At 42.0% G+C, this 24,388-nt stretch overlaps 1 protein-coding gene across 1 annotated transcript in view; it reads right to left on the bottom strand.

The window, feature by feature from the left end:
* anos1b (anosmin 1b) overlaps positions 1-24,388 on the bottom strand; it is a 43,019-nt gene that overhangs the window by 5,765 nt on the left and 12,866 nt on the right. Inside the window, exons 3-9 of the mRNA XM_085774869.1 lie at positions 12,616-12,678; positions 11,713-11,920; positions 10,432-10,616; positions 8,317-8,446; positions 5,233-5,326; positions 4,499-4,739; positions 1,053-1,191 (exon numbers count right to left, since the gene is read on the bottom strand). Coding sequence (XP_085630995.1) covers positions 1,053-1,191; positions 4,499-4,739; positions 5,233-5,326; positions 8,317-8,446; positions 10,432-10,616; positions 11,713-11,920; positions 12,616-12,678 — 1,060 coding nt within the window. The remainder of the gene's footprint in view (positions 1-1,052; positions 1,192-4,498; positions 4,740-5,232; positions 5,327-8,316; positions 8,447-10,431; positions 10,617-11,712; positions 11,921-12,615; positions 12,679-24,388) is intronic.

Below are 24,388 nucleotides of genomic sequence, written 5' to 3'. Positions count from 1 at the left end.
TGGAAAATTCAGTTCTTCTCACTGCAGGTTAAATATTTCTAGGTAACAGTACACCGTCCTCTCATTTATCAATAAACATGATGCTCAGCTCATCCAAGTGTTGAGAAAGACTTTCAGACAGCACTGAAAACATTGTTTTTATGATATGTAATACTAAACCAAAAGTTTTACACCCAAAAGAATTACTCCTTAAAATGAGGTGCAGCTGTTGAGAGAAAAATTGACTCTTACAGTAAGTCGTACCTTCTATGAAACTATAGAGAATATAACACAAAAGACTCATCAGTGTATTATACATCAACACAGAACATTTGGAAAGTGTTCAGAGTCATTCAATCTTTCACATTTCGTAATATTTTGGTATTAAACAGGTTTAAATGAGGTAATATATCAGATTGGGGGTGAGCTGTGGCCAGACAGAAGCTTCTCCCCTGTGAAAATTAGCTAAATAAAGCATCTGATGGACTCTCAGACTGTGAGAAACAGGATTTTCTGGTCATGATAAAACTAAAATTGAACTGTCTGTACTCGATTGGAAGCATCAAGTCTGGAGGAAACCATGACATGACGTTGACAGGGATCTCTGGAGCTCAGCCAGAGAGGCCCTGGTCCAAGTCACCTCTGGGACTCCGGGAAGAGTCCTGATTGTTGACAGACAGGTATGTGCCTTTCCAAATCACATTCAATCAACTCACTGACTGAGTGACTGACTGGTGGACTCAAGTCGAAGTGCAGAAACATTTCAAGGAAGAACAGGAGAAATGGGAGAAATCTGAGCTAAATATCAAACGTTATAACAAAGGGTTTTGAAATTTTAGTTCATTTGCAATCACTTCTGTTTTCATTTGTAGATCAACAAGGGACAAAATGCAATTTGGTTTTTTGTGTTTTTCATGTTCATTTTAGGCTGTGCCGCTGTGACAAAACAAAATGTGAAACCCCTGAATCTTCTGAACACTTTCCAAATGCACTGTATACCGTACACTGGTATTGTGAAATACCAAAATACAAAATGATACCAACCTGACTAGGAATACATTTTGTTTGTTTACCTGTATGAGTTATTGTGGTGAAAACAGTTTGAACTCTGGGACTCTTCAGCCTCTTCTGACCCCAGAAGGCCACCGTCTGAACAGACACCAGGTAGGAGGTGGCGGGGAGCAGACCCTGTAGCCACAACTCACACTGCGCCTGTAACACAGTACAAACAAGAAAATGGATTATTGGACACGTCGTCCTCTACAGTCTGTACTGATGCAGTTTTACCTTCCAGATTTGATGTGTCCTATAGAAAATCTACCATAAAGCAACCGAATACTACTGATGGAGCAGCATAGCCACCAGTCACCGCCATCATCATCATCATCATCCTCCTCCTCCTAAGTGTTGTGTGTGCCCCACTTTGTGACTGACAGTGCAGACCTGTTTTGCATTAGCCTGTTGTTTGACTGACAGCTCATTAACAAGCTCTTAGTCAGTCAGGCCCGTCTGGCTGCGTAGAATCGAGCTAGTCACAACAAAGAGATGCTTGGATGATAGCAATTCTGTGTGTGTGTGTGTGTGTGTGTGTGGTTCTGTATGTGCGTACACTTAAGACAGAATGAGACAAAAGCAAGTTAAAAGCAGTTTTCTTGGTGACCTGCAGACAAAATGGGGTTGAAGTGTTTCCATTACCCTGAAGATAGACAAAACATATGGCCTGTACAGCTGTACACATGTGTGTGTGTGTGTGTGTGAGAGCAGCCTGGATTTCTATTTCGGTGCATAATGTCAGTGGACATTATATGTAAGAGGTTGATGTATATTTAAAAGCACTGATTCAGCAGAGGTTTTTCCATGTTCGAATATTTCCTCCAATTTCCCCTGTTGCTTCAGGTTTAATGCTAAATCCCCCCCAGTCCTGCATAAATTCCTGATTGACAGGATATATGTTTTATATACATCTAGGGAATATATCATCATGTGCTAATGGAGGGTCATAAAATATCAATGCTTTGCATGGTATGAAAGCTATTTTTGCACAACGTGGCAGTGTTACTCTGGTTCCTACCTACCTGTTGTGATGCTGCCGTCTGTGTGTGTGTGTGTCTAGATGCAGCTGCAAGTAGGAAACACTAGTTAGGGGGCCTCATTTAAATTCCAGGCCTCCCAGCCAAGCAGAACAGAGGACCAGACTACAGATAAATGGCTCCACCAGGCTCAGTCTGGGATCGCCATTACTACATAGGATAGCTAGGCCCATATGAGTGTGCTTGTATTAAAACCTTTGAAACTCTGGTGTTTACGTTCAAATTCATTTATTTTTGTCTTTTTCCCTTTAGTTTCCTACTTTAAAGTGAAGTGGATCTAAAGCTTAAAGATCCTGTGCAAAGAGAGCACTTTCCTCATTCAGTGTTTGGCCTGTTTACTATTTACTACATTTGAAGGAAGAATGTGGAGTTACTCCCAACGCAGGCAGCCATAACTGTTATGTCAAAGCTGTAATATCTGTTTGTGTTGTTTACTGTGATTATGGGTATTTCAGAGCTGCTGACTGGACTTAGCTGCACTGTGAACATCATCGACACACCTATAATCAGGATAGCAAAAATCCTCCCTCTTGGCTGTTATTGGTGCCTTAAATGTAATTTACAAGTACATCCAGAAATCTGTTGTATTTCTAAAGAATTGGGAAGCTGCCCTTTGAGCTTAGCAGCGAGGAGCCAGCAATGATTCACTCCATTACTCTGTAAACGAGCCTCAGATCTCGTCGTTCTCTTGGCCTCGTGCGTCTTACCACACGTAACATGTTGCACTGGCGGTTACAGCTCTAAACAAACAGTGTACTCTTCATTTCCATAGATATTTACAACCATGATGACCACCCTTGTGCTGTGGTGACCGTCCTAATGTCAGGACACTCCCAGATGCTTTGACATGAGTTGTGCGCATAATCTAAATGCAGTGAAAGCCACTTCTCTCCGTTGTCAGTCAATCTAAATGGCTAAGTTGTTATGTTATTCCTGCAGGCCTACATGTTACCATAGCACTCTAACAAAGTTACATCCCATGAAGATAATGCTGTGTCTGCCTGAGGAGCATATTGCATTTTCAGATCCACAAGGAACATATGCACAAAAAAAGAGAAAAAGGTCTGCAAAAGACTTCACTAATGGGAGAGCGTGCCAAGCAGCAGTTTCAAAGGTGAATATGTCAAAAGCAGCTCTAAAATACTGCACATGTCAAAAATGATTTGGAGGAAATCTATCAGCAGGTAACATTATAAAACCACTTCCACAAAACTCAAGTTATTGGAAAAAAAAAAAAAGTTTAAGAGAAGGCAGGTACTGTACGTTTTACATAAGCATGCAAGTTTAACAATAACACAAAAGAGCAAGACCATGTTTTCTTTTTATCACCTCATTTTTGCTCATTATATAAATCCACATCCTTAATTGAAACATCTGGTTAGTTCTTCTATGTCTCCATCTAATTCACATTTGCAGGAATTTTTATTAGACACAGGTGGTTCAGCAGGACGCCCTCTAATTTGAAGCAATTATTTAATCTCTAATATTAAGAATGTAAATGAGAGCTAAAAGGGAGCCGGCCATTGCTGTGATGTGTGCTGCTTCTTGTTGTAAGGCTGTTGCTCAAACATACAAAAGATGCTATGATCATATTAAACCGGTGTTCACGGTAGCTGTTTACAGAGCCTGCTCTGTTTTTCTCTGCACTGCAGTGGCCTGTAAAATCACTGCAGTAATCACAAGCAGAATACAAGGGATGCACGCACGTGTTTGTGTGACGTGCATGTGTTTACAGGCCTAGTAAAATTTCTCAGGTGCAGCTATAGATCCTGTATGTGTGGTGCATCTGTGAATGTGTGTGTGCCTGTTTGAGTCAGTCTTTTAAAGGGACAATTTCCATTTAAACCTTCAATTTGTGGTGCTTATCTCAAAAGACACTGATATTCACTTCAAAAGGCACTGATTAAGGGTCAAAACAAATTGTAGAGTTACTTTTTTTTTTTTTTTTTTTTACCTTTGAGCTGAGCCAAGTTAACTATTTCTGTTAGCTTCATTAACGCTCCTAGCTAATAGCCTTAAAACTTATTATACAAACATGAGTGTGCAGTCTATTTCCCAAAATGCTGGACTGTTCCTTTAAGGTTAAAATTATGTGGCATAAGCAGGTTTGAGCATCCTCAGAAGTTTACAGTACAGAGGTAAACTAAAATATAAACTAAAATATATTATGTACATCTTATAGTCAGTGTATGTGTATGTGTAGATTCATGTGTGCAACAATAATGAAACTGGAATTTGCAACATGTTAAGGACACATCTTAAGGACCATTAAAGCAGACAGGATGCACCTGACGATAATTTGGAGTGCCACAACAAAGCGTCTGAATACTTTTGTCATTATGGGTTATTGAGTGTCGACTGATGCGATAGTTAAACAATTTATACCCTTTTATGTTTATTGTAAGCAGGTAAACATAAAGTTTTCTTACCCCCTGAGTCACTCTGCTGTTGCTGTCCTTTTTACCCTCTGCTGTGCGTGGGTGTGTAGGGCGTGTGTGCATGTTGTTGTGAGCTATATGTGTGCGTCCATGCAATGCATGCGTGTGTTTATGTGCTGTGTGTGTATGCCGAGACATCCAGGTGACTCTGTAGCTGTGGACTGGCAGGTCTCCCTCCCTGGGGGGCTCCCAGTGTAATAAGACCACCACTGTGACCCCACTTCCTCTTGTCCTAAAGACAGAGAACAGGAAGTCAAACAACATCAAAACGTGGATGTAAACAAATTCACGGTAATAGAGCAGAAAGAAAAGCACCTCCACTGAGATGTAATACTTGTTTGTCCTGTTCAGTGCTGTTTACAATCTTCCATTTACTCTTTAGAGAAGACATTTTATACCATCATGTTGAACATAAGCTACAATTTACGTCCCCACCTCTGCTATCAAATCTTTTACTGGAATGTCGTTGATGATCCAAGACATGGTCTGAACTTTATGTGACCTCGTTTTGCAATTTTGCACATGGGCAGAAAAAAAATGCAACATATGATTGAAGAAGGATGAACTGTAATTTGCATGCAGTGACACAATTAGGACAAGGACTGTCTAGCCACGTGACCACAATTTATGACTGATCATGATTGATTACCCACAGCAGCACTGCAGTGTTAAAAGGATGCAAAACTAACAAACAGGTTCACCAATGTAATCATCTATTTAGATACCTTTCTGTGATCTGGGACCCTTGGTGTGAACTCATCCACTCCAGAGTCTGGTTGCTCACTCTGACGTTCATTGGCGGTTCTGGAGGTGCAGGATCTGCAGAGAGAGAGAAGATGAGAGATAGAAAAACATGAAGAGGAGGATGTTTTCTTATTTGAACTGTAAAAATATCACGTCTGTTGTTGGTCTTCCATCAACATCAAAATTACAGAGCTACATGTTCTTCAACAAATAGCACAAACACTGGCATGTAGAGCATTTCAACCAGACGACAGCCTGTTATTAGTTTGTTCTTTTGCCAGGATTGGTAGGTACAGATGATCAAATCTGCCTTCCACAGTTGCCAGTATGTCTGGTGAAATCAACAGCTACAGGCTCAATCCTTCTGATCAACCCTGATTTTGATGTAAAAACACTGAATCATTCAACCCTATTATTTGCTGAGTAATAGTGATTCCACCAGCTTGTCTGAATTGTCAAATAACTCAGTGTTTAACGTGCTACAGCAGAGCAAAGTAAAGAAGGTAATATTGGGGAGGGGAAAGGCTAATTTCCTTTTGGTCTCATTCAGGTCTACAAAGTCAATTAGATTTAGAGCATCAAAAGGTGAGTGACACTGGAGAAGCCTGAAGCCTCCCTTTTCAGTAGCTCCCACAACACAGACCAAAGGCGACCACCACTAGTCACTGTTCGCCTCCAGAACGAAACCCCGAGGTCGCTGCTCTTTCAACACCGGCTCTGTATCTCATTAGAGACTCAAATCCCAATCCTGAATTTGATTAAAACTACAAAATGTATCCGATTAGAACTACATCCCCCATGGCAGGCCTCCCACCGGCCCCAGGCTGCAGCGCTTGCCCGACCCAGATGTAGAGATCAAAGTTAGGACAACATATTAGGGGCTGCAGGATCTGGCCAGTTTGTGTGTGTGCATGTGTGTGGCGGCGTCCTTTTTGGAATAAGCACGGTGCGTTTCGCTGCCAGCAGAAAAAACCAGATCAGAAACGAGACACACACTCTTCTCCGAGGCCATTTTTCACTCTGCGTTTCTTCCTCGGTCAGCTAGATTTCAGTCTATTGTTTCAAGAGATGAAGACATCAAGATGAGTTTGCAGATCCAGACATTCCCTGGTAATTACCGCTGGCAGGTCGTGTGCAACCCTAATATCTGAACTAACGGGGAGACGGGGTGGGGGGGGGGGTTCACATTCGTATTCTCTCTCTGGTGAGCATCAGGTCACAGTGGAGGAACCTCAACCATTTCTGACATCTGCCAGCTTCCTGATTTGTGACCCCTGACCTCCAGCCCCTGACTAATCAGAATAATGAACTGGAAACACAAGACGCTGACTGCGATCAGATGGTATTTGGAATGTCTAAGTGTGTGTCTTTAACCTCTGACCCAGGCACTTGAAATACATACAAGGGCTGCGCATACTCTCTCACTCACTCTCTCTCACACACACACACACACAGAGGACTCCCAGGTCGGTTGTGTATGATCTACCACTATACAAAGCAGAATATGTGCAGGACAGATTCTTGGCTAGCAGCTGTGACGTCTTGAAGTCTTCACTCGTTGCCTGCTTTGCAGCAACATCCATGGAAACAGGGAGAAAAGAGCTAGCCAGCCTCCGTCTTCCCCAAGTCCAGTCCATACAGAAGCATGCATCCAGAGAAGAATTCGGGAAGTTACGTCTCCCGGCCAAAAGTCCCACATATAACCCCCACCAATAAAAACCACAAAGCAGTTCTCACACTTTCTTTTTTATGGAAAGCTAAGCTTATCGGCGGCAGGCTATAGAGCTGCATGGAGAGGGGTTGCAGAGGAGCCAACACACATGGATCCAAAGCTTCAACAACCTGTTTCATCAACCTGAGGCTCAAGCAACCTGGCTTGTTCATAAAACCTGAAGTCTTCCCTATTTTTTTCTCTGACATTGGATATACAGCTCATGTCCATTAAACTGATAAATCCAAATTCTTTCAGATATTGCTTACAATGTGGTTTAAATGTGACACTGCCTCCTAGTGGACACATCTGTTATAACCTTTATCAATAGAAGTATAAAAAAAAAACCTAAAAAAAAAAGGTGCAACCCTGAGGAGCAAAACTTGAGCTTTATATATAACAGACAGAAGTAAGACTGGTATTGATCTTCTCATCTCACTCTGTGCAAGAAAGTGCACAGGCATATTTTCCAAATTTCCAGCTTTTCCTTTAATATGCTGATGGGGCACCAGGAGCTGCCAGAGAAGGTGAAGTGTGCCAAGGCACAGGTTGTAATGTTTATAAAAAACCTGGATCGGAGGAGCAGAGCATTCCAGTGTTTGGTGTTTTGTTGATGGCGGTGGAAAATGCTATCTCAGACACCTCTTCATCGTCTTCTATAAGTGTTCAACTGATAAAGAGCCTTTTTCCAAAGCAGAGTCCAACCTGAAGCCATTATTCATGTACATGCTCTAGCCAATCCTGGCAGAGGAGCCATATCACTAGCCAATCCTGGCTAGTCAAACACCAGTTGACCTGAGTCTGCTAAGTATTAGAGCTAGGACCAGTGCGTGTGTGTGTGTGTGTGTGCGCGTGACTGTCTTACGTTACTTTCACCCTGTCTCACTGACCAACACTGGGGATTTCACTCTGGCACTAAAGCTGGATGAGTACGTATGAGTATGTGTATGTGTGAGTCTGTACAGTATATGTGTGAATATGTGCAATGTGCAGTTCGTGTATATTCTGTTTCCTGCCTATGTTTTATGGACTGCCTGATAATTTTCCTGCTGTGTGTACCTTATCCATCAACGCTGAGTGTAAGAGAGAGAAAGAACAGTGAAGGAGAGGAAGGGAAATGTTCCTGAGTTTTTGGACTTTTCCTCCAGAGAGGTGCAATATCTCTTGTTAAATGACACAAACGGATCCCAGAAATCTGCGTTTTGCTCAGTGTCTCATGACAGGATATCAAAATTCACAGACGGGCCGTGGAAACATGCAGCCGCAGTCATCATCGCCTTCTGTGGGACGCTCTTAACAGCTCTCTGAAGAGAAGAAGCAGAGTATGTGTTCTGAGCGAGCGCGCTTGTGTTACCTTTACTGGAGATGTAGTGTTTGCTCGGTGTTGTGAAACCTCTGCTGCCGTGGCTGTTGATGGCCGCGACTCTGAACTGGTACCAGCGCTGAGGTCTCAGATCGGACAGAACCACATCTTCAGACAGGGTCTACAAACACAAACACATCACATGAAACAACTAACAGGTGCATGACACACACAATTTTTATTTTCCTAAGTATAATTTGGGTATTTTAATTAACAGGACAGCTGTAGAGAGACAGGAAGGGGGAATGACATGCAGTAAAGGGCCACCGGTGGAATTAAACCGGGGCCGCTGCACTATATCCTCTGCAATTTTACTCTCATTATCTTCATTTAACAGATGAAATCATATACCAAGTGTGATGCTTAACACAAAAAAGTACATGACTTTTAAAGGTAAATATATATAAAACATCTTTGAGGATAATTAGACACAGAAAATACACATCCCAACTAAAATATTTAAGTTTCAAAAACTTTTAAAACCAGTACATCTTGACAAACAGGTATTTTCACCAAAAAACAAACCTAATATTTACTCATATGATATTGGACCATTTGATATCTTGTTTGTTTATACTGTAACTGTAAGAGTAAAAGGACACACATACAGTATGGTAATGTTCCTGAATGCATCTTGGCCGAAAACAGTCACCCACCTGTAACATCACAATTTTGCACGCAATGTTTTGACTCTTTGCTTATTGGTATCTCTATGAGTTAATGTCAGTGAGCAAAACCCTTCACCGTATAATGCAAAACAAATAAACCTTCATGAAGGGAGGATTTACAGACTGTTTATATTAAATGCATTAAAAATCAGAAAGATCTGCTCGCTGCGCTGAAGACTCCCTGTATTTTATTCAGCTGAGAGCTACAACATCAGTGCAGCCTTTGGACAGTTGTCTGACTTTCGGCTTAAATGTGTTTCTTTAATCCCGCAGTGGGACCATGTCTTCGGTGTGTGTGCTCTGCACCCTGTTAGTCTTGGATAGTTACATCAGACTGCACTGGTTTCAGTTGGTGTTCCTAATAAAGTGCCCACTGAGTGTACATATCAACCATACTCTGTCATCCCTCACAAAAAACCATAACATATCCTCTTTCAAAACATGACAGAGCCCTGTGCAGAGTTGAACATATGAATGTCACAAGTTAATGAGCTGGAAAAGTCAGATGAACGTCGCTGGATTGGAATTCCATCTGATAATAGTCAAATTAAACGATTGGCCCAAAATTATGGTTGAAACTGCTAAAGATTTGCATGTTTTGTCTCCCTGACAGAGCAAATGTAATCACTGCTTAAAATCTACTCATCCACAATCACACAAACACACACACACATACACACACACGTACACACATACACACACACACACACACACACACACACACACACACAGACAGACACGAGCTGCCATCTATTTAAGTCCATAATGAGCGTTCAGTCATTCAGAGTCAGCCGGTGGAACGACTGTGGCTGCCTGTGGTTCCTTTTTAAGCTCTGCTTATTTACCTAACCTCACACAGGCACACACACATGGGCGTACAGTGCACACACACACTCGCATGCATACGGTTTACCCTGGCAGAATGGGAGACTGGCTGGGGTGGAGAGGTTTAGACAGCAAGGCAGCAGACTGATGAGGTGGAAACAGAGTCTAACATCCATCTCCATAGCTGAGAAGTTTCATCATTCGAGGAAAATTGAGAGTTATGAGGTAAAGATATGTTACAAACTCTGTGGTGTTGCTCCACTGTTAAAGGCACCGGGAGCCATTTTTATAGCCTCAGTGGTTCTACAACTGTCTGAGTTTCCTGGTTAGTGTGTGTATGTGTGTGTGTGTTGTTACAAGGATTTGTTTTTCTAGCTATCAGCCTGCCTACATCATGACGTCTTCAGCTAATATGCCACAATAATGCAGAGAGGATGGCAGGAACAGGATGATGGTGTAAATGTGAGAAGTTGATTTACAAAAGCTGAATTAAACAGAACACATCTCACAACAGCTCTGTCTTTATAAATCCTTATAAATATGATATCTCAAACTTTCTACCCCTCAAAATAATGACCAGGGATGAAAGGTGAGAGTCTGCTGATTGAGTTACCATGGCAACAGTAGTCCATGCCGTGGCGTGGTCTTCGCTGGGGTGGATGCCTACGTTCCAGCGGGACTGAACCATGTAAATGACGGGCTCCATACTGACATTGAACTTGGACACCCACAGCACCTTCACCTGGCCGTCTGAGTCCTCCACAAAGCTCATCTCCCTGCGAGGCTTCAGAGGAACACCTGCACGGACCAAACACACAGGGAGACGACTGAGTACGGACACGATGACATGAGAAATATGTCGTACAAGAGGCCACATGAACAAGAGCTGGAGCTGACAGGATGTCAACATCATCATGTACATCAGAGCTAAATATGAACATATGGTGTAGCGTGCTGTGGTTGGCTGGTATGCAGCTAATTACATGAGCTCTCCAAAAACCTTTGTACTAATAAGAATGATAATGGTGTCCTCATCCCTGCTGCAACAGGTGCAACCAACAGGAGCTGTCAATCAACTACAGACACAGGCACACACACACATTACGATTATTGGCTACATATATTACATTAAACATTAGGCTTAATGCATAACGAGTGTAGTCCAGGGTGCACCTACCCAGATATATGGTCTATACTAACTTGTGTTTCATTTGGTTTGGGCTGATTAGGTTTTTAGCAGGAGGAGTGATGATTGGTCGGGGTCAGGGTGAGCCAATCAGTTTTATTTTGAAAATCTGGAAATGTTTGTCAAAAATTAACTTAGCTGCCTGAAAAACCATGTTTGCGTCACCTCAAGTATATCTTATTATTCATGCTTACAGCCTGCAGAATGAATAAAAACTGCAACCTGCCCAATCTTTTGGACTAAAGAATAAAGATTTGTTCTTCTCAAACCACATTATCATTTAATTGTCTCACCCTTCAGCCTGTGGGTCAGTATTTATTGCTAAATCTGCGTATTGTTCTGTGGCAGATGTTAGTTTCATATTGATCCACACTCCCTGAAGTTCAGGAGTTAGTTAGGAGAAGTTCTGCAAGCACTACTGACCTACTTTAAGTGCCTCAACTCACTTTTTTTTTTTTTATAAAACAGGGCGTTTACCCTCTGCTGGACAGGCCGTCCAGAAGGAAAATAATTATTGGGGCATGAATTAAGAGTATGCCCACTTCTCCAGACATCGCTACGCCACTGGTTCGTCACAATCATCTTTGGGAATTATCCAAGTGTTATGCCTGCTGAGACCATCAAGAACAATTCATCCTTTGAAGATAAGCTCAGTTAAAACTTTAACAATGTTACCAACAAGCTCCAACTGGCTCGAAGCATATGTACCTTTGTATAGATTCGCTGGCGCTTGACAAGTGTGTCCGCAGCCATTGGAGCAGCACTTTCTGGGGGAGGGACAATGCTGGTCTGACGAGCAGCTCTCCACGCAGGCCGCGGCGAATCCGGTGGCTCTCTGAGGCGGAGGGCAGTCGCCCTGACGAGACAACCTCAGAGAAGCCAGGAACTCCCTGCTTGTCACGCACTCCGTCTGCTTCTGAAAAGACAGAGACGGGAGCACAGGGGAATTATTATTATCATGGCTGACACACAACGGAAATAATACGTAACATACATAAACACACACATGCGCTCCAGAAAAAACACACAGCGGAGGTGAAAGTGTTTCCTTTGGTAAACCCCTGCTGACTCTTTGAAGGCAGCCCTTTGAGATTAGGTATGAAAAGGGCTTGCATGTGTGTATTTCTGCGTGTCTGTGCACATGGTTGCAGATTAGCAAAAATGTAAACACAAGCTTTAGCTGATAGAACTGAATTAGCCAGTGTCCCTAACCGGTCAGCCGGTCAGCCGTCCAACCAGTAACATGCTTCAGCTATTGTGATGAAAAACTAATCGGTAAGAAAACCACAGCACACGGCTCTGCAAACAATCACATGAGGCCACACACGTACACATATACTGCATAATGTACACAAAACTGTTGCACACACTCTCATATGTGTACATTCAAGAGCCCATAAACATGTCATTCAGAATTCTGCATAAACACACACAGGAATGCACCTTCATGACACACAAATACACAAACAGTCTACAAACTGAGTCTGATGCCAACACAAGTATGTTTTCAGTGCATAAGTGACACCACCACCAACGCTGTTGTGACGCACACATACACACACACACACACACACACACACACTAAACACACTATTCACTGTCTTATCTTACCTCGCAGGACTTTGGAGACAGCACCTTCCTGGTTTCCCACAGTTCTCTGCACGGCTGAAGACACTAAACATAAGCACACAGGCAGATGAGGCTTTAGGAACAATGAAGTCAATGAAGTCAGAGTTACACAATTAAAATTGACCTGTTCCATCGCACGTGATAAAACTACAGAGTGAAGAACTACAGCCAGCAGTTGTTTATCATACCATTGAATGGAAAGAGGAGAAAACAGCCACTCTGGCTCCGTCCATAGGCAACAAAATCCTCCCTTAAAAGCTCGCTAATGAACGCTTTAAATCATGTTTGTTTAGTTTGTTCAAAAACCAGAGTAATTTGCCATTTTATAGGGCAACGTGTGCTGGACTATTACTTGGCAGGGAGCTGAAACTTGCAGCCCCTCTGTCTTGCACAACACGGTTGCAACTAACGATTATTACTATGTTAGATTAATAGGCTAATTTCTTTTTCGATTAACTGTTTTGTCAACAAAAAGTAAAGAAAATAAAAATAGTGAAAACATCAATCCGGAATCTAAAGATATTCAGTTAAATATTATATGTAATATGACCAATATTTGTTCATCAAAAGCAGTTTATATTGACTAAACTAAAACAGTAATCTGTCATCGCACATTTGGTTATTGTAGAGACTAAACAAACATGTCAATTTGTGAACTCTCAATGTGCTGGGGAAGGTTTTGTTACCCGTGGACAGTCAGGCTGTTACCCCGTGTTCCCAGTCTATTTACTAAACTAACCTGTTACAGACTGGAGCCTGATATTTAACCTTCACTTATATTTAACTTACCCTCACCTGTCATCTCATGTGTGCCAGAAAGTGAAATATTATGTAAGTGTATTTCCCATAATGTTTTTGTATTCCTTAAAATGGATGAAGTTTGAAGAAATACGAGGAAGAGAAAGTGTAAGAACTCAGATAAATGACTATATGTCAGAGGGTTTTAGCATTTGCAGAGAGCGCTCTCATTGTTCAAGCAGGTAGAGAACACACACACACACACACACACACACACACACACATACACAAGAAAAGCACACACTCCCAAAGCTCACACTGCACATACTCATCTGGTTTGCCACCTCAGTGAACTGGTGAGTGATGGCTCTTACCAAATTAAAACCAGACAACATATAAAAACTGCGGTTTCACCCCCAACCCCCTCCTCCTCCACCTCCCCTCCCCTCCCCTCCCCTCCCCTCACTCCCCCCCCCCCTCCCCTCCATCTGTCCGTCTGTCTCCCTCAGCTCCCCAGCGTGCCTGGCTTCAATCATTCCTTCCAATTTATTCCATCTCTCCGATTCCAGGGGAACAAACAGAATCAACAAAAAGCCATAAAAACTTCATCTCTACACAAATAAATAGCTACTGTTGGAGGAGAACGGCTTCTCCGAGACCTCAGGATTGTTTTAAATGGGTTCGTTTGCAGACTGGTGATGATGACTATGTATTTTTCAAAATGACAACTGTGTGGGCTTGTGAGGGTTATCATCACACTTCAGCACTGCATTTAAGACTGTGTAAACCTCCTTTTCATGTGCAGAATACAGAGGGAACGCTGCGCAGTAACTTGTCGCTGGGATTCATATAAAGCATCAACAAAACCGAAGCCGGTGAAGCCACATGTGCTGGTTTCTTAACCTGTGGGACATGAGATGGAGTCTCAGCGTGAAGCGTGATAGCTGTTTAATGTTGTGCAGTCGCCTCATTTCATTCAAGTCATGGAAGAAAACGTTTGGGTTAGCTTAAAGTGATACTCCACCCTAAATCTATCTTGTGAGAATTAAACACTTGTGTCCTGCAGGCTTGAAATGTGGCTAGTTATGCAGTTTGATTCTGCACACGTACATATCTCTATTTGTATTCTGAAAACTGCTCATGTCGTCGTCCTCTGGCATTAATTATTAAACTGTAATTAAAGCTGCAGTGGATTATTCACCAGAAAAATAAACTACAATTAATTTCAAAGTCATAGTTTATCATTTTAAGCATTTTTCCATCAGAGTTTTAGTTTTCCTTTCCTCAAATAAGTTGATTTAAGAGACAAAACAATTAGGAAATAGTCATCAGATTGACAAAAAAATAAAAGAAATTATCATTAGTTACAGCCCTATTCTTGTAACATTGTAGAGGTTCATCTGATCAGTCTGTGTGACTCATATCTGACATGTAATCCAATCTTATGTGAGACACTTTTCATGTGTGGCTCTAAAGCAGATCGAGATTTTTTAAAGTCTGAACAGCCATGTGACTTTTTCGTCACTCTAAATTGATTTTGTCATAACTGTGACAAGACTCACAAAAAAACAAACATGGCAGACAGCAGTGATGGAGGAAGTCAGCAGAGGAAAAGTGAAGTTTAAGATCTAATCAGCATTTAAGGCATCTTTCTGTACCTTTTTATCCTCAGCTTTCATCTTCGTCTGCTTCCACTGCATGGTCATTTAAAAAATAATGTGGCCTCCATGTTTGTTATTCTCATCTTTTCTCCTTATTTACTTCTGTCTATGTGTGGTGTCTTGTTGTTGTTCTTCTTCTACACATGTGGGACACGGCAGGGTCATGACCGGTTTTTATTAGAAAAATGATGTGAACAGCTACATGAAAAAAAATCTGATCTAGAAAGGAATCTGAATCAAGGGTTGAACTGTGAACGTAGTTTATTAGCCTCTGGTGTTACATATGAAACAGTGGGTGTGGGTGTTTTGACAAGGATCTATAGCCCATAGGTGTAGTTATCAGCCTCAGTGGCGTTGGCGCTGAGCGTACGGTGAAACAGCAGAATCATGACTGTACACTCTCGGGCACCAGTTTTGAGAGAAGTATCACTTTAAACCATTTTCCCTCTTTCTTCGCTGCTTGTTAATGACAAATTTCTCTCAAGACGTCCGGGTACTGTACGAGGAGACGCAGAGATAGTCCAATACACACACAAACACACTCACACAAGCTATAGTACTGTATCCAGACCCTGAGGTGTGATATGTTTCTTCAAGGATCTCTCATGGGTCTCTTCACTCGGGCTTAAGGTTGTCAAAATCTCCCCAAAAACACCTCTCGCTCTAAAACACACAAACCAACCAACACATTACCTTTTTCTACCCTCCCCAGACTCAGTCCATCTTGCATCCAAATCCAGCCCACTCTGTGCTCCCACTTTGATCTGTTACAGACACGTTTAATTTTTCATTTCTATCCTCTTGTCGTTCCCCTTCGTCCTCTCCCCCTCTCCCTTTCTGTAATCCTCTTGTTCTTTTTGTCTTCTGTCTTCACATTATCACTCCTCCTCCTCCTCCTCCTCTCCTCCTTGACCTTTACTTGCATCTCTGTGCTGCCTCTCCCCAGCTCCTTCTCTCATGATCTCCTCTCACCTCCTCTGCTCTCCAAAGCGTCTCCCCCCACTCCAGCAGCTAAAAACCTCTACTGAAGTTGATTACCGGTTGTTTACCCAGTCTGGAAGTGTAGTTTCCACCTTGTGCCCCCTGATTGTTATCTGACTGGAGGTGCACACAGATGTTTTCCATGAGGTAAATGTTTTCCATGCCGTTTCTTTTACAGGCAAGGTGTGGTTGAAGACAAATGTCCTCCACAGGTGGCAACAAAGCTGCACTTTACTGTAATGTACATCAGTGCTATCAAGTAAATAAGTGCATTTCCTCAAGTACTGTAAAATGCACTTTATTAGGAACACCTGCTCATTCAAGTCTCGTTATCCAATCAGCCTATCATGTGGCAGCTGTGCAGTCACGCAGGTGCAGGTCAGGACTTTCACTTAATGTTCACATCAAACATAAGAAAAAGGAGAAAAATGTGATCTTAGTTACTTTGACTGTGGCATCGTCGTTGGTGCCAGATGCGTTGGTTTGAGTGTTTCTGAAACTGCTGATCTCTTGGGATCTTCACACAAAACAGTACAGTTTTTATTCAAAATGGTTCAAAAATAAAAAATAAAAAAAAAACACCCAGTGGGCTGCAGCTCTGTGGACGGAAACGGCTTTTTGGTGAGAGAGATCAGAGGAGAATGGCCAGACTGGTTGGAGCTAAAAAGAAAGGCTAAAATAACTCAAGAAAAACAAAAAAAGAAAGAAAGAAAAGCATCTCAGAATCCACAACACGTCTAAACCTTGAGGTGGAGATGGACTACACACCAACGGGAGTCCTGGACTCCTGTCAGCAAACAACAGAAACCTGAGACAGAGGCAACAAAACTGAACAGGTAAAGACTGGAAAACACAGTCTGGTCTGGTCTAGAGGACGACTGACAGTGGATTGAATGCTGATACAGTAACGATATAGCTGGAAAAAGCCGGTAAGAGGAAGAATTAATTGGCCGATTAACCACAAAAACAAAAAACCCACATAAGGACATGACGGTCCAGACAGCTCGGCCAGAGTCATCACACCAACCTCACAGCCACAGCTGTCTCGCGTTGACAGTGACAACGCAGGAACCTCAGACCGAGCCCTGTTTAAATATGAACTGTACTGAAAAAATGTAAAAAATGAAATGTAGCTTCTTTACTAACTTTTTTTCTGAAACTGCGCTCATGAACATGACAATAATACTTCAGCTGACATTGGGATATCGGCTTTTTTCTGATGAGCTTTTGGCTAAAAACCGGTGTTTTGCGGCCGCCCCGTCCACAGCAGCACATCGCTCAGCTTCTCTGCTGCTAATGGCTTTGAGCTGAAAACACTCCTGGTATGTTATGTGTGGTATACACCTTACACTCTCAAATATCGCTTGGATGTTGTAAATCACTTAAAGAGTACATGCGGCGTATTTGTGTAAGAGGAGCTGAGAGACGAACAGACACTTTTGGCCTTGAAGGTGACATGATGAGTTATGTGTGAGGGAGAGAGCGCAGGAGACACAGCACGGGTCAGAGGTCAGAGATGTTACTGTTTAACACACCGACGCACTGTAACAACAAGAGATGAGATTAATGACTGTGTGTCTGTATGCGTGCACAGTTTGCATAGGGGGGTCCTCGGATATCTGTATAATAATTAATCACACACACATACACACATACAAAGTCTCTCAGCCCTCCTCTGGACTCTCCTGCTGTTTTATGGCCTCACCTGCCACGATGGAGGGATGACAGCCACACTCAGCGAGAGGGAGGAGAGAGGAAATGGGAGAGGGTGAGGGAGGGGTGGGGTGGGGGGAAGGTGGGGAGATGTGGTTTCGGAGTGGATGGTGGGGAGGGAAAAGAAGTGTCAGTTGAAAAGGAGCGAGGAGATGAAAGACAAACAGTGAAACAGGTCCAGAAAAAAAAAGGAAAGAGAGAAAGAGAGAGAGACAAAGAGAGGCAGCTACGCACCAGATGTGCTCCCTCTCCGCATACACGGTCACCGGTTCAGCGTGAGCAACGTGAAAAACGATTTATGTTAATTCAAGTGTTCGGCTTGTCATCGGTTGTTCAGAGTTTATTTTATATTTCGTTCACACTGTCCCAGCAGGAACCGGGCGACGTCAGTGTACGTCAGTGACTGTTGGGTTCTGCTCAATATTCAGTTCAAACATTTGAAAGATTTTAATAATTGATCAACAAAACTAAAACGATCCTACGTCAAGTTTATGTCTTTCATGCAATAAATGTTGTCCGGACTTTGACTTTTCATGACCTGACATCCAAACCTACATTCATTGGTGAAAACACTCTAATTTTTTTTATACGTAATGCTAGATATCCCACTGGGAAGGTCAAATAATAATAATAATGATAAGAAACGGATACAAATTATCTTGGCAGTGAGTAAAAAAAGCTGTCATGAGGAAAGGCTCAAACCAGAGCCGCCCATTGATGATAAATAGATAAGGAAAACAAAAGAACGTATTATTATTATGGAGAGGCTGTCACATTCCCTCAAGGTCCAAAAAGAGAGAAAAAAAAATCCGATCTGGACCAAGTGGACCGAGTATATTAAATTTACAGAGACAGATTTGAGGTGATTTTCATCTGAATGAGTGAGTAATGCTGTAATTGTAGTTTTGATGCATCTAGTGGCTCTTTGCCCTTTCCCTCCTCAACTCCCTGCAACAATGCAGTAAAAAGCTTTTCATGTTTGTGTGTAATTTTTCTTAGGTTTATTATTTCAGAAATATAATACATTGACTGGCGGCCAGCTAACCAGTGTTAATCCCAATCAAATACTATGACTATTACATGTTTCCTAAATGTGAGCTGCTGTAAAACCTTACAACCGACAATAATACATTTTTTAAAATATATATTTAACAATAAGAAACGTTTTAGTACATGAGTAACTGTAATGTAATCGGAAAGACACAGATAATAAGATGGAACCAAATATTTTTCAAGACCAAATATTTTCTCAAATAATAAAGGAACGCTCCAGACACAGACACAGACAACACTTCTGCCCAACCCCAGTAAGCAGCAGACTATGAGTTTGACCAGATGTACTTCAAGGTCACTGGAGACGTTTTTTTTTAGATAATAGAAATATTGTTGCTTCCTGTTGCAACAAAGGAGGATTTCTTCTCCTCTTTTGCACTGTCTTGAACTCAAAAACTTGTCCCTCTGGGATTTTCTCATCCTCCACCTTCAGTTTCTTTGAAAGCCTGAAGGTTGTTTGAACTGAGGAGGAGCATCCTCTCCAGGTTTTTTTTTCTCCCTGCAAAGCAATGCAGCAGATTTCCTGCTAAGTCTGACCTGGTGACCCACATTGTAACGAGCAGTTTGGAGGTCGAAGGTGTGGTGAGAAAAGTAGAAAGCCACCCAAACAACAAAAACTTAACAGCAAACTGACCGTGGGGTAACTACAGAAACAATAATACTGTAATCACATGGCAAATCACATTGCCACAATCACATTTTATCTAATACCTGCATTAACTTTATGTACAATGGAAGGAAGAAATGTATAATGGGCTGAAATGACTTGACCTTCCCCATCAATATTTAAACTAGTATGAAATGATATATCTCTATTACCGTTATATCTATCAATAATATAGTGAGATAATATGCAGCTGCGTTTTTATATGCCCAATGAGATTTTCCGGAGTATTTCAGAGGGCACAAGTGTTCATGCTCTATATTTTGAATATGCACACACATGCATATGTGCACAAACACACACACCCACACACACACACACTTCAGGCTTTGTGGTACTTGAGTGAAAAGTAGCGGAACAAATTCCTAAAATCCCTTTGAAAAGCATGTTAGACTTTTGCCAGACCTTTGGAAAAACATGTAAAACAACCGGTGCTAACTAAAGTCGGCAGCTTGCGGGAGGAGAGGAAAAGGCTGGAGGATGGAGAGAAGAGGAGAGGAAAGAGAGAGAGACGGTCAAGAGAGTCAAAAAGACAAATGCCTCCATATAGTTCAGTGGTTAACTTCATCACCTCTTGGACCGCATGTGAAAACCTGCCAAAACTTTCTCTTCCCAAATGTTTAAAACATAGACTGCAGCTACGAAAGGACGCTGGAGTTATACTACTCCATTTGGACAGATAAAGGAAAGAAGTAAGAAAAGATGGATGTGCTGGCAGCAGGTGGTGATAAAAATACTTCACTTATAGGATCGATATTCAAAAACACCAGATTTCTCAAACCAAAGTTAATTCCTTTAAACGGCCAGAGGAGGGTGAGCTGGCATTTCTGACAATATTACGATCACGCTGGCAGGAGCGGACGTCACATTAAAAGTACTGGACAAGCCTGAGCAGCAGAATGACTGGAGATGACTGTGGGAAAAGTAAGCAGAATTTAAATTGGTGCCAGTAGAAGATATGCAAGCTGTTGTTTGCAGCTGTTCTGCTGGGTCGAGCAAATTAAGCAATAAAAACTGAGATACTGAGATGGAGGAAATTGAGAAGAGGGCGTCAGACTGGCATGTGGGGATGAGTGCCTGATGACGGAGACTCTTTCCGATGGATTCCTCTCTTTTAATAGTCCCTCCTGCATTTCAATCACAACAGTATGATTGTTCATTTCAGTTGAAACCAACACCTCTGCATAAGTGAGAGGCAGCAAAACGAGAGACAGCACCTTCCAGTCTGAGGTCATGCTACTCTTGGATGAGAATGAGTTGTTGCTGCCGCTTCTACTAAACGGGTTCAAATATCTTATATAATAAGTGCAAGTGTGATGTTGAATGTGTTCAAGGTTGGACTGGTTCACGCTGCAGTTGTGTAGGCGTTGCAGCTGACTGTTGTGGTGAAGGTTGAACGAAGCCCAGAGACAGATCTTTACTCAGTTCTTCTGAGCAAAAGCTTCAGTCTTTAAAAGTAAAACGAGGATAAAAAAAATGATGCCATGAATATTTTTTGATTGATTCTGTCTTCTTTCTGCATTTTCTGCAAAGTAAATTGATCAATCACAGCACCAGTTCCTCAGGACACTTTTCACACAGTGAATTATAGGCTGTTTCGTGTCTTCACCTATCGATTCAGGCCGTCTCACCGTCTCCTCATGTAATCGTACACTACCTAGATGACAGTCAGATAAGTTACTGCTTTTTCTTTTAGTCCCACAGTGAGGATTCTTGCAAGGAGACTGAGGCTCTGTACTGGATGTGAGGGATCGATGTCGTGCTGCAGGATGAATTTGGGGCCTATGAAACGTCTCCCTGATGATATTGCATGATGGAGAAGAATCTAAACGGCCAAAGTGCCAAAAAACTATTGCACAGTGTCCCAACCCTGAAACTCTCAGTAAAGATTGAAAGAATGAGATAAATGCAATAAAATTTCTTTATAGCTTGTATGGGAAACCACCTGGACATCTGACATCTGAATATATACTGAATATAGTAAAGCCCCAGTAGGAGCTGGAGTACATGGCTGGGTACGTACTGTAAGGATATTTGCTTTGCTATATCAGTGATGGGAAACTGATCAGATCAATATAGCAAGGATTATTCCTATGCTCTCCATGCAACACCTTAAACAACCTATAATAAGTTGTTAATTTGATTGTTGCACTGCTTAATGAACAGCAGATTGAACAGTGAGATGAGTATCGACCGAGAGGAAAGGTACATGTTCAGTAGCCTTCTTACTCGTAGTATGGTGAAATATGAACCAATTAAAAGCCAAGGACACAGATCTATCCCAACTTCTAATCCAACCTCCATGAAAAAGAGAACAAGGAAGAGAAAAGAGTAACAGCGTCTTCGTAGATCTGCTCCTTTGTTCTGCATCAGACCTGTTTGTTAGTGGACATCCCACCGCCTCACACACCTGGTCCACATTACTGCGTCCACTCCGCGCGTTTTGTGTGATCTGCGATCGTGTGAGGGAGAGGAGGAGATAAAAGGAGGAGATGGACAGATGGAGGAACTGAGCGAGGACTTGTAGTGTAGTTTCACTGAACTCCCATGTGTGTTTCCATGAACGAAGAGTCCGCTGCTGATGATGTGACACAAACCACATGTGACGGGGCAACATGTGTGCGTCTTCAATAGAGAGAGAGACCCACGGGTCCAGATGCAACAAAAGGAACAGATACTGCACCACGGTCGACGGGACACTGCTCGTCTTTGTCTCATTTCATGCTTGCCTTCCCTCTCTCATCCTGTTCTATGTTTTCTCTATTTTTTCCACACGTTTGAGTTTCCTGCTTCGTTTCTTCACGAAATCATGAATCACTGCGAGTTTCAAGCTCCCCGAGTGAAACGAATGACATGGGAAAATTTAATTCACCCTCTTAGTTTCACATTGTACCACTTTGTGGGAGTGGGTGTGTAACTGTGAGAGGACAGATTGACTGTGTAACACACATTAAAAAAGCTCAGTGAGAACAACCTACATCGGTACGGCTCCAAGGTTGGATGAGGACCTAAAAAGGAGTTGAGGGAAAACTAATACGAGTCCCCAAATTATTCAGTAAAAATCTCTGTCAGACGTTATTGAGTATGTTACACTGCCAAAGAGCTTTATGAGATCCTGCAGAAGAATGCAGGCTGAGACCAAGTCACATTTAGTTAGATTTGCCTAACTAATAGCCCTAAAATTGGGTTTATAAACATAAGAAAAATGTAGCTCCCATGAGTAAAAGTCTGAAATTCACACTGTGCAGAGGAGTGTTTTTCCTCCAACAGATCAGCAACTAATGACCAGTGGACTCTCTGCTACTTCCTTCCCACTGACTCTCCATCTCATACTTCAGATAAGATAAAGTGGTGTTACATGCTAAAAAAAATGCTCAAAGCAACAATTATTTAAAAAACTGTCAACTAATAAAAGCTGGCTATGAACATGTGGTCAGGTTATTGGTTGTTTGTGTGTTTTAAACCAAAAGTTTGACAGTTTCAGGCATAGTTCTGGTCTGGCTCCTCATTAGACAACATTTAATATTAGAGAGCGTTGGCTCGTGTTTATGTTTCTTGAAGTATCCCAGTCTGTCTCTGTCTTTCATCTGTCTTGCGCCGTCTTATGTCAAATATGCTACTGGGCCAAGTGCAGAGCAGAGCAAAACCAGAGGAGACACCTGGACATTTTTGTTACGCTATGAAAAAATAATAAAAAGGGGAGTGTGTGCAGACTGTATAATGTTCCCGAGGTGCATAATCAATAAAAAAAATTGTGAACCCTAAACATCTCCCACACATCCTGTTAACAAATATACACACCTTGGGAGCATTAAACAGCCCTGGACTTCCTCTGCTGTATAATTTATTATTTTGATTAATCTTGGCAATTATGGCTGAAGACTGGGATATGTGCTTTTCTGTTCTAATTTATTTATGTTGGCCTGCCGCGGTGACTTTTACAAATTGGGCTGTATCCACTTTCAACAGACTGTAAAAAAAAAAAAAAAGTAAGAATTAATAACTTCGCAATTCAAACAGGCAAGAAGAGACACTGTGCACGTCTGTGCAATATCGGGCTGTCTGAGAGGAAAATGGTGGTTTACACAGCGTCAGCCCCCACCGGCCCGCTTCAGAGACTGTTTGTTGGACCTGGGTTACAGAATAGTGCCACACTGCTATTCACACATACAGCAACAAGACACAAAGCCAAGGTAATAAAGTTTAGACATGGTATTAAACAAGAAAATATTTTCCATTCTCATACTCTGTGTTGAGCTCTGAATATCTAGAGAAGAAACAAAGGAAGGAAAACAAGGAAAGAAAGGGTCGAGATAATTTTGGTAAAAGGTCAAGGGAGCTGTGTGTTTGTGTTTTTTTGTTTGAGGTACTTGGGGGGTGGTGGTGGTTAAGTATGGCTGATGTCTGATGTTTCGCTCAGTGTGGTATCCCCTGCAACGGTCTGTGGGTGGGAGGTTGTTTTTTTCTTTTTGCGAGAGGGGGCATGCTCTTGGCTGTTGTTGACATTAACCCCTGCTAACCCCATTACATACACATACACACACACACACGCATGTACACAGACACTACACACTACTGAAATACGCACGATATAGGAAAAAGAAAGAAAAAAAAAGCTCTTGCTCTGCCCTGTCTCTACCTTTTCCTTTATCCGACTGTCAAGTGAATTTGTAGCGAGGCTTGGAAATGTTGCGAAAAGTAAAATATGGCTCAGGTGTGCTTCCAGCTGGGTTCAGGCTTTTAAAATTGGTCTGAACCTGAACACAGAGTTCAGAAAACACATCAATAAGACACCAGACAGGATCTTTCAAGACCTCATTAATACAGAGTGAGTTAAAGTCGGCGAGCAAAAGGTCACGGTGGACACATATTTCTTTTGTTATTTGGTCCATGAGAGCATTTCCGATCTCGCTTTGTTTTGTGATCGAAAATTTGATTTTTCCAC

This window comes from Trachurus japonicus, chromosome 4 (assembly GCF_045865225.1).
Source record: "Trachurus japonicus isolate A0001 chromosome 4, Traja_1.0".
Lineage (NCBI taxonomy): Eukaryota > Metazoa > Chordata > Actinopteri > Carangiformes > Carangidae > Trachurus > Trachurus japonicus.
This window is presented reverse-complemented; position numbering and strand designations above follow the sequence as displayed.